Source organism: Galeopterus variegatus, unplaced genomic scaffold (genome assembly GCF_000696425.1).
Source record: "Galeopterus variegatus unplaced genomic scaffold, G_variegatus-3.0.2 Scaffold6709, whole genome shotgun sequence".
NCBI lineage: Eukaryota > Metazoa > Chordata > Mammalia > Dermoptera > Cynocephalidae > Galeopterus > Galeopterus variegatus.
Window position 1 is genome coordinate 59,025 of NW_007732820.1, and position 11,340 is coordinate 70,364.

The window sequence follows — 11,340 nt, forward strand, 5'->3', positions numbered from 1 at the left end:
TCCAGTTTTAGTCCATTGTGGTCTGAAAAGATTGTTGGAATGATTTCAATTTTTTAAAATTTGCTGAGACTAGATTTGTGACCTAATATGTCATCTGTCATGGAGAATGTACAGTGAGCTGATGAGAAAAAAGTGTATTCTTTACCTGTTGTGTGAAATGTCCTGTATATATCTGCCAAAAACTTGGAAAAATTACTTAAAAATTTACCTAGAAGAACAAATAAACGGAAAAGACAAAACATTTTTTTGAAAAGAAGAGATTTGGGGGGAAATTGCTTTGCCAGATATTTAAAAAATATTTTAAACTGCTATAATTCAACAGTGTGTTACTTCCACAGCAGGAAAAAAATAAATGGAACCTCATAGAATATCCTGAGAGAGACCCTAATGTGTGTGTATGTGTGCATATGTGTGTGTATGTTATGGGTAAATGTGTCCTTTAAAGTTTCATGTATTGGAACATAATCCCCACTGTAATAGTGCTATGAGGGTGGGAAATCCCATTACAGTAATTGAAAGGTGGGACCTTTATGAGGTGATTAAATTGTGAAGACCATGCTTTAGTGAATGGATTGATCCATTCATGGACTAATAAATTGATGGGTGGCAATAGGTGTGGTGCTGATGGCTTTAAATGGAGAGTGAGGGCCAGCCCCGTGGCTCACTCAGGAGAGTGCAATGCTGGGAGTGCAGCTACGCTCCCGCCGTGTGTTCGGATCCTATATAGGGATGGCTGGTGTGCTCACTGGCTGAGCGTGGTGCGGGCGACACCACACCAAGGGTTGTGATCCCCTTACTGGTCACAAGATCACTGGCTGAGCGCGGTGCGGGCGACACCACACCAAGGGTTGTGATCCCCTTACTGGTCACAAGAAAATAAATAAATAAATAAAAGAAATAAATAAATGGAGAGTGAATGAGAAACTTCACTCTCTATAGCTCCTGCCGTTCTCACCACCTGATTCCCTGAGTCGCTGTAGAGTTACCACCAACCAGGCTCTCACCAACTGTGCACCACAGACTGTAGTTTCCCAGCCTGTGAACTGTAGGAAGTAAATTTCTCTTCTCTATAAATTACCTAGTTTCAGGTATTCTGTTATAAAAAACATAAACTGACTAATACAGTGTATATATGAAATTGACAAATGATAAAGACAGCATCACCAGTGAGTGGTGAATTTAAGGCTTATTAATTAAAGATGCTGAGACGGGTAGTTAATTATTCACCAAAAACTAAAGTTAAATCTTCATTTCATGGTATATCATATTAACTCCATGTGAAACAAAATTACATGTAAAAGTTAATATATATGTGTGTATATATGAATATATTAAAATAAAATAAGAACAAATATTTATTGACTCCTTGAATACTGTTCAACTCATTAAGCTTTTTTCTTAAAGCTTAACTTTCATGAGAAAAGCATATGCCATAAATAAAATTAAAAGGCAGACAAAAAAACTGGGTACTGACTCTGTACAAGCATTATAAGTAAATGTATAAAGAACCTTAATATCTTTCACATATGTGTGTGTGCATGTGTTTGTGTGTGTGTGTGTGAGAGAGAGACAGAGAGGGGGAGAGACGTCGTACAGTTAACTCATTGAGAAAAACACTAAAACCATAATAGGTAAATGGGTAAAGGAGAATCCGACTGTTCACAAAATGTAACTTTAAATTATTAGTAATTATATTTTTAAAATGTGCAACCTGTCTAAAAATTTAAAAATTAAGGACAAATAAAATCATCCACAAAACATCATTGTCTACCTCTCAAATAAGAAAGTTTAGTGGTTATATAACAACCACAATTTTTTTGAAGTTCTTACAACAAGCAAATGGAGGGGACACACTTGGGTGGGAGGGGGGAGAGGGAGGAGGGAGGGAGGTTTCGGTGATGGGACATAATAATCAACTACATTGTATACTGACAAAATAAAAATCATCAAAAAAAAAAAAAAACTGTATAAAAGCTGCTTGCATTGTGAATTCGGGGCCGCTCCTGTCCTGAAAACGGGGCGGCCTCCAGCATGCTGGAAATAAAAACCTCTTGCTTGTGAAAAAAAAAAAAAAGAAAGTTTAGTGACGGCAGGAGCACAGTGGGACGAGCACACGCACAGGCTGCGTGGGGAGCAGCAGCTGGCACTGCCTTTCAGAAATGAGTGGGCATTAAAAATCCTTAGCCTTTACAATGTTTATGCCCTTTAGCTATTAGTTCAGATTATTGGAACATATTAGAAGGAAATAATCTAAAATACCAAAAAAGAAATATTCAGGCACAAAGATGTAAACTCTATTTTTATTTATACGAGTAAAAAATTAGAAATAACAAGTATATACAAATAAATGGTACTGGCATCGAAGGTACTATCCTAAGTATTGTTAGACGATAAGGCCCCAATATAGTAAAATACACAGATACATTTCTAAGCTAAAAAACTAAAGGCCAAGTGACCTCACAGTGTACTGGACTATTGAAGATGCCCCCAAATTCAAATTAAAGACAGTGGTAGAAGAACGTGGTCATCGCTGAGTACTTGGAAAAACAGGAATGTCAACCTCCCACAGGAGCAAGCACATATTCACGATGAAAGAGGCAATTAGGTTTCATTCAGCACCATCTGTCACATGAATGATGCCAATATAAATCTATGTCATTTGTAAATTTCTTTTGAAATTTTATGGAAGCTCTTATTTATGGCATGTTTAGACCTAATTAATGTTTATACATATTTAAATGGCAATAGAATAAAAACAATTCACACAATTAAACTAATGAAAGATACAAATGAGTTAAGCACATCTGAAAAATCCTGATGATTGTCAACTGCTATATTCAGTTAAACTGATTTAGGCGTATTGCTGAAAGCTTTAAAAGTAGACAGTACAGTATATGGGTTTGTCCTTTACAGTTTATTAACTGTTTTGCTATAATGTTTGAAATCATTTCAAATTTTTGAAAGTATTGGGCATTATACCTTAGGTAATACTTGACTACAATATTACTTTTATGGGAAAATTAGATTTGATTCCTATAATTTCAACACATAGAATCTTTACTTTTTGTAAGAAAAAGGACTTCCTCAATTTGCTTGAATCCTGTATGGCATTACAGTACATGGCATAATATTCATATACAAAGTAATATAGTTCTACATCTTTATTTTGCCCAGTTATTTGGCCAATTCCTTTTTTTCCCCAGATGGTCTGAAGTATCATCTAGATTCCACATGGTACCTACTATCATTAGTAAACCCAATTATCCCTCAATATACTTTAACAAGCATGCAGAAAGGCATAAACTGGAAATATAAAAATAATTAGTGTTTGTGCAATTCCACACCCCTAGGAAAAGATAAAAACCAACTCCTGGAGCAAGCTGATGGGACAGCCTTCCTATAATCCAGATCTAAATCCATCCCTTTCCCTGTGCCAACTTCAGCTATCTTCCATTCACTTAAACCTTGGTAAGAACCAATATTCAAAGGGGGAGATAAGAAGCTGGAATCTTGATTTATGTTTGGATAGAGAAAAGGAGAGAGAAATAGTTGTTCACAGTCTCCTAATTAAACTCACTTCAGTGAGGAATACAACTGTGATGACACTGTCTTCTGACATTCTAGGACCTTCCACCGAGAGCTTGTAGAGATAATGCAAAGTCTCTGGAAACTGTGGAAAGTTATAGTCACTGAGAGCTCTGTAAAGGAGAATAAGGCACTGAATTAGCAAAGAAGAAGAAAACACATTCTGTATTAAAAGTGCTAATAATGATAAAGAGAGAATCCCATTATCCCCATATCTTGTACCTTGTAGATAAAAAGAAAGATATTCTCTGATATTTCCTAATCCAAGGTAAACTATGAATTCTAGATAGATGCTGGAGAATTTTATCTACCTTTATCACTGTCAAAGTCTCTTTCCTTAATGTCACCCCTCTTTCCTGTCTCTCCCATTCTTTGCCACAGAACAGAATGCCTTATTTTAAGAGTGCAAGATCACGTCAATCCTTGACCAAAGGGCGAATAAATTTTCAGTGCTCAATCCAAGATAGCCACATGCCAGTCACCTTCGTGGTTTTGGACCAAGCTCTTCCTTTGAATGATATAAGACAGAAGAGAGTTTGGGACTACCCTTGGTTTCTCAGGAGAAGAGGTGGTGAGCTCTCATTCACTAAGCCATTCTGTATAACACACTTGGGCAGTGGCCAGGCTCACGGTTGTCCTGACACAGTGGCTTAGATCAGATTGGTAGGGACAGGATTGGGAAGGATGATGTGACAAAATTTTTCATTTTAGAACTCCAGTCTGGTCTTCCAAACCAGTGCTTCTCAAACTTTAATGTGCATACAAATTACCCAGGGATCTTGCTAAAATACAAATTCTGATGCAGTAGGTCTGAGGTGGGCCATGAATTTTTAACTCCGAGGTCATGCTTTTGCTGCTGGTCTGTGGGCCAGACTTTGAGTAAGAAGATCCAAAGGTATTTCTTAAATATTCTTAGGTAGAATGACAATTAGTGGCCACGAGTAGGGTGAAGGTGTATTACACTTTTACAAAATAAAATTTGTTCCTGAAATATATGTACAAACAAGATGCCATTTTTAAAAGCACCAAGATTCCACAGACCGTATTGACCATACTTTCTGGGTAAGTCACAACTTCAAGTAGTCTGTCGTTTGTTCCTGAAATATATGTACAAACAAGATGCCATTTTTAAAAGCACCAAGATTCCACAGACCATATTGACCATACTTTCTGGGTAAGTCACAACTTCAAGTAGTCTGTCGTTTTACAAAGACCCTGTATCTTGATTCTTGATTAAAAAATCTGATCCCTATAATCAGAAGCTTGATATTAATTGAAGTGCTAACTAGAAAAATCCCCTTTGCAGTACAAGAATAATAAAAGTCCTTTTCCATTATTATATCCCAAATTTATTTGGCTCATTGAACATAGATTTTGACTGGACCTCTTTAAAGTGGAAACACATTTAAAAGTGATGTGTGCAGAGCAGGAATCAGCTAATATCAGAGGGGGAATAAAACACTCATCTCTAGTTTTCTGTATCTGAAAGGAAAAACCTGTGCCGCAGAAGGATGGTAATGGCTATCTGTATCATCAGGTAAGAGGGTAAGGAAAGGGAAAAATACCCTAAAATAAAAATCCAAAATAATCAAAGAAGTAGAAATATAATGGCAATTTAGATCATTAAGAGAGATCTGGAAATTGGAATATGCCAATTGTGTTCCCACATGGCTTAATCGAACGAAGGTAAAGAAGGTGGGATAGAGACTGAGAATCCTACACAGAACCCTCTGTTCTTACTTGGCAACGAGGTAGACCCCATGATGGTGATGCAGCGTTTGGGAAAACTGGTTCCAGCAATTCTTTCTCTCTAGAGCAATATCCACCTGTTGTAGTCCAGAGCAATTCAGCAGATGTCTTAGTGCATCTCGTGCATAGCTAAGGCCCCAAAGAAGAACAGAGTCATCACCTGACAGTGACCTTCACATGATTAGTACACAGGGACTACCTTTTCATTCCATCTTGGGCAAGATACAGGTTTTGAGAAAGGGGATATCTTAAAGGAAGGAGATTGCTAAATGCTCTTCATCCTTTCTGATTAACAGTACATGGGGTGAGGGGTGAATTTGAAATTTTAGCACATAAAATCTAGGGTTAATCAGAGAACGGTCTATTAGTTTATCAGCTTATTTGTAAAAGATGTTCAATGATGTAATGACTTGCTAAAGGTGTTTCTTTTCTTCTGTGGATGCCTTAAATAGGATATATTCTTATCCACTTGGGATAATTTTGTGCATGTCTGCTTGGAGGACGGGGGGTGAATTATATATATTAATGAGACTGATTGTGTTTTAGAGCTCTGCCTGGCTTAGAAGTTCATTCTAGACAAGCACAAGTAGCAGAGAGCTGGGTTGGGGTCTTCCCGCAGGGCAGTGAGACTAACTGTGCTCTTGGAAAAAAGGGGGTTGCTGAACCTCTCCCTGTGTAGACAAATGACTGCATGTTGTCATAAGCCCACACATTGCATTCCCAACTGCAAAACAACTTTACGATTCAGAAAGCACATTTGTACACACCATTTTATCCTGCATGTACAATAACCCTGAGAAGTTACCATCAGAGAATAAATGGCAGAGCTGGAATGTGTCTGGCTTCGGATCTAATGATCCTCCCTGCTCTCTCCCCCCTTGGTGGCCTCTCATTGATGTGACAGTGAGTATGGCAGGAATAAAGAGTCTTCTGTGGTAGTGTTTCTTTATATGCTATACACATACTCAGGGAAGGTAAACTAAGTTCTAGGTACTCAGGACAGTTACTTTTCTGAAGGTATTCCACCCTTCAGAGGAGAGAAAACTGTGATAAATGAATACACTGTACACGGGCTCATAAAGAATCTCACATGAACCCAAGAGAGTAGAAATAGTAGACAGCTTGGTGCTTATCTCTTATTTAATCTGAAGTAACCAGTACTGGCTCACAAGTGCTTGTCCTGTGCTGTCAGTCTCAGTTCACCGCTGTAGAAGATTTGGAGCATGAGGGCCATCAAGAGCTGGGGGAATAACTGGGCCACAGCTTTCTTGTAAGAACCAACTGGCAGCAACGTGCACAGGGCCTGAGATGCCTATAAGGGAAGGAAACCAGAGTTAAGAATGTAACCACCTCACCTAAACCCAGTCAGCCTTACAGAGGGGAGAAAGGGAGGGACTCTGCAATCCTCCCCCAGACTGCTTGAAGGAAGCCTGGAGCATGAACGTGTATTCATTCATCCAATAAGAGCTACTAAATCAACTGTGAACCAGGAACTGTGCCCTGAATTCCGTAGCAAGGGGCTCTCAAAGCACTATTTAAAAAACAAACAAGCAGGGCTGGCCTGTGGCTCACTTGGGAGAGTGTGGTGCTGATAACACCAAATCAAGGGTTAAGATCCCCTTACTGGTCATCTTTTAAAACAAACAAACGAAAAAACAAACAAACAAATAAACAAAGCAAGACAAACAAAAAAAGCAAAACAAACAAACAAAAAACCCTATTGGCAAACCAGTGGGAAGCAACTTGGTTCCCAAGGAGGACATACATCCCAAGGCCTCCTTCACATGTGGCCATGAAGAATAATCCTCCTAATAACCCAGATCCTCCTTGTGCTTAAACAATACAGGGAAGTGAGATATTCCAGGGGAGGCAGGCCAGGTCATCACCAGATTTTTTGGCATACTGACCACTGCAATAAGCATCCACATCAGAAATACACATGCCAACATCTCATATTTGTGATGCAATGCCAATTTTTTGAGGCAGGCCAGGTCATCACCAGATTTTTTGGCATACTGACCACTGCAATAAGCATCCACATAAGAAATACACATGCCAACATCTCATATTTGTGATGCAATGCCAATTTCTTTTTCGACTATATCTCTGTAAGTCCTGAATTTACTATCCCAGGAAAGGAGATTTTGGTCCTTAGGAGATATATAACAAGGTACACAAATGAGATTAGGCCTTCTCATGCCTACAAAAGTCTATGTGATCTAGCTGGTGGCTACCTCTCTGATATCTCCTACACTTTCTATCTTGCTCAATTCACTTTGGTTCTTTGGCCTCCTTGCATGCACTGATATACCAGGTAAACTCCCATCATTACAGAGGCTTTATCCCTTCTGTCTGTCTAGAACTCTCCCTCCCAAGGATCACACCCTCTAGTGATTCAGGTCTCTAATTAGATGTCACCTCAGTAGAGAGGCTTGCCTGACCAACTTACCTAAACCCTGCCAGTTCATTTTCTTTACCCCATACCACTTTATATTTCTTCTAAGCTTTATACTATCTGACATATGACACACTTATTTATTCACTGTCTGTGTCTCTTATCAGAATGTGCGTTCCACTCTCCGTGTGTGGCACATAGTAGGCACTCAATAAGTACATGGTGGATGAATGGATGCGTGAGAGGAGGACTGTGTCAAGAAAGCATGACTGAGTCTGTGGGAAGATCAGGAAAAGAAAGTTGATAAGAAGATACACTCATGTGATTTACCGCCACAGGCATCATGTTGGTAGTATCCAGAGAGAAACGCTTTTTTTGTTCTAGGGTCTCCTGCATTTCTCCAGGCTTCGCTTTCAGTATCAACAGGATTGTCCTCAGCACGTGAGGGGCCACGCTTGACTCAGATCCTGCCGCCTGCCACATCAGAATCAGAGTGCTGCAAACACAGCCCCCACCCCCATGATGAGAATCATACGTTTGTCCTTTCCTTCTTGACGTGATGACAAGAATCAGAACGAGTCTTAGCTTTGCATCTTTATATAGCAAAGACACTGCAGTCAAGTCCAAAACAGACTAAGATTCCCATTTCCAAATATCTCCTAAGTCTCTTATCCTCCAAAACAGAGGAAGAATTTAAGTGAGATCTATGGAAAATACAGTTCATAAGTTCATTTCCTACTGCTGTTTAAATATCTGTCCAGCTCAGTGTCAAGAACTGACTAGCTTTCAACACCCTATATTCTCTCTGCTCCTCCCACCTTATGATCTTGTTTGTCCAGGGATACTAGAATATTTGAAAACCAGCATGGCAATATAAATTAATATATTAATCAATATACAAAGGAAAACCTTAAACTGTAAATAAAGAACTAAATAAATTAATAAAAAGAATAAAAAGCTAAGCTCAGAGGACTGAGCCATTTTGTCACGTTACACTTGAGTGACAGAAATGTGACTAGAACCCTGGTTTCTCAACCTCTAGTCCCCTTACTCATTTTCCTATACACTCGGACATTTTTCAAGATTTTTCTTACTATTTTTCATCTTAAAAACTGCTGTATACCTCTGTCCTGATATATATCCTTGTTAATCCTTGCTGGGTTCTGAAGCTCAGTCTCTTTGCATTTGGGTTCCTAATATAGAGGCCTAGTCCCCTGGATCATGGACATCCCCAGCTCTGTGGAACCCCTTACCCAACTGTTCTTCCCTGCAGGGCTCACACATAGAACCATGCTTAGAACCACATGGACATCAGATCTCAGCTGCCCTGTCTCTTTTTCTTACCTCTTGTTCATACCTTCTGGTTGGGCAGTTCTTCCATACATTTCTCTGGTTTAGCTTGACTCCAAATCCTGGCCTTGCCTACTCTAATCCTCACCTACAATTGCATAAGACTTGCTGACAACTTTTTAAATTAAGTTCACCTAAATCTAATTATGCCTGATTTCTGTACCTCCACAGCACATATTGTTTGTACTGGATTCATTGGCACCTTTTATCCTATATCCATGTGGGTATATTCCCCCTTCTCAAAAGAAAAGAAAAGAAATGCTTGAACACTGATAATACTTTATACACAATGGGTGCTTAGTTCCTAAATGAGAAAACACTGAGTCTTATAAAGATCTTTTCAGGAATTTTGTGAATAGTAAAGTATTTTGCGAATTTAAGCTTTCTAAATAAATACAATCTCGCAGTTGGAAAAAGAAAGTTACTGTATATAATTTTTTTAGAACATTATGATTTCAATGACCTTTCACAGGCATTAATTCATTAGCCCATGTAACAGCTGTATAGATAGAAAGAACTTTACTCATTTCACAGGTGAGGAAATTGAGTGTTAGGGGGTTTTATCAAATTTGTGTAACATCACACTGAATGTAAGGATCAAGGTTGGGACGGAATCCAGATTCAGATGCTTTCCAGCTTGAGTCCTTTCCATAATATAACTTCCTGCCTTTTATGCTATTAATAGTAGAGAAGTAATCCCTTCCTTTCCAGTGTACAAACTGTAAAATGAGTGGTGTGATATTATAAACTCTTCTAATGTGCCTGTTAAATTCATACTGTCACATAGGCTCGCATTAGCATTTTTTTCTTCTTAAATATTTCTTGTGATCCTAGACCACAAATTTCAAATGAACAGTTAAGGGACAGGGGACTCCCAAATTCCACTTGGGAATTTTTTAATTTTTATTTATTTTTAAAAATCTTTTCATATTTATTTTTCTTCCTTTTTTGATCTTTTTTATATTTGGGGTTTTTTAATGTTTCATTATTTCATTGGTGGGTAGACATATCTTATGTTTGTCCTTCATAAACAAGAAAAACACTCATGAATTTTTTTCCTCTCACACACACAAAAATGAGTAAATTCACAAATGGAAAGGAAAGGGAGAGGTATGTTCCTGTGGGATTTGTAGCAGAACACAATTTATAGCCTCAGATAAGTAATACTGACACTGATCATTTCTACTGTGTGCCAGATATTGTACAAGGATACAAATAACATATATGCTCTTATTTAAGCCTTACAATCATCCTCTATGAAGCAAAAATAGATTCTTTCTTTCAGGAAAAAGAAACCAGGTGTGGTCATGACAGATCAAGATTTGAGCCCAGCTCCATCTGACGGTGGAGCCTGTGAACAAACCTGTAGCTGAAGGGGGACGGAGGGTGGCTTACTTGTCTGCTGGGACTGGGTAGTCCATAAGTTGAAAGATGACCTTCTTGGGTGAAGCACGTGTCAATAAGGTGATGACCTGCAACATAGCATCCTTCCTAATGTGAGAAGAATTTTCACTTAGTTGCTTATGAATAGCATCCACAATCTTAGACACCTAGAAGAGAAACTTCACAAGTCAAAAAAGTCTCCAGTTCCGTGGTCACCTCTAAACCAAGGCATTTCTTGAGCCTATGAATTCAGTCCTTCTTTGAATGACCAAGGCAGCAATTAACATGCAAATAAACATTAGCAGAAAGCATATTTATATTTATGTCTACACAGTGCAAAATATTTATTTGGATGAGGAATAAACCTGCACATTTGTGGAGAATGGGGAAATACCTATTTAAAAAATTTTTTAAAATATATTTTGGGAGGGTAGATTTCACTATAGAAGACATATAAGTTCCGTGTAGAAAAAGACTGTGGTTACTAGAGGTGGGGACAGGGGAGGGGGAGGTTAGTGAGAAATTGATAAATGGGCATAAACAATGATTGTGTTTTGTGATGATGAATATGCTAATTATCCTGATTTGATCATCACATATTGTACACAAGTATTGATAGTCAACTCCATACTCCACAAATATGTATAATCAATTATGTTTCAATTAAAAAATAAAATAAAATAAAATATGAATAATTCAAGTCCTTACAAAAGAAAGTCAAAACAATGGAACAGAGGAACAATGGAACTATATTGGTTAACAGAGGTGAGAAAGGGGGGCAGTGGTAAGGGAGGAATTGGTAAAGGGCCACAAAAAATGATTACATCATATAATGTTGAATATACCAATTTAAGAACAAAACAAAACAAACAAACAAA

General features: G+C 38.2%; 1 protein-coding gene across 1 annotated transcript in view; it reads right to left on the bottom strand.

Moving 5' to 3' along the window:
• Positions 1-11,340, bottom strand: part of MROH9 (maestro heat-like repeat family member 9) — a gene marked incomplete at its 5' end in the record, with an annotated part of 74,203 nt that overhangs the window by 37,975 nt on the left and 24,888 nt on the right. The window contains 5 exons of the mRNA XM_008591155.1: positions 3,578-3,698; positions 5,326-5,463; positions 6,504-6,646; positions 8,060-8,225; positions 10,475-10,629. Of these exons, the coding sequence (XP_008589377.1) occupies positions 3,578-3,698; positions 5,326-5,463; positions 6,504-6,646; positions 8,060-8,225; positions 10,475-10,629 (723 nt within the window). The remainder of the gene's footprint in view (positions 1-3,577; positions 3,699-5,325; positions 5,464-6,503; positions 6,647-8,059; positions 8,226-10,474; positions 10,630-11,340) is intronic.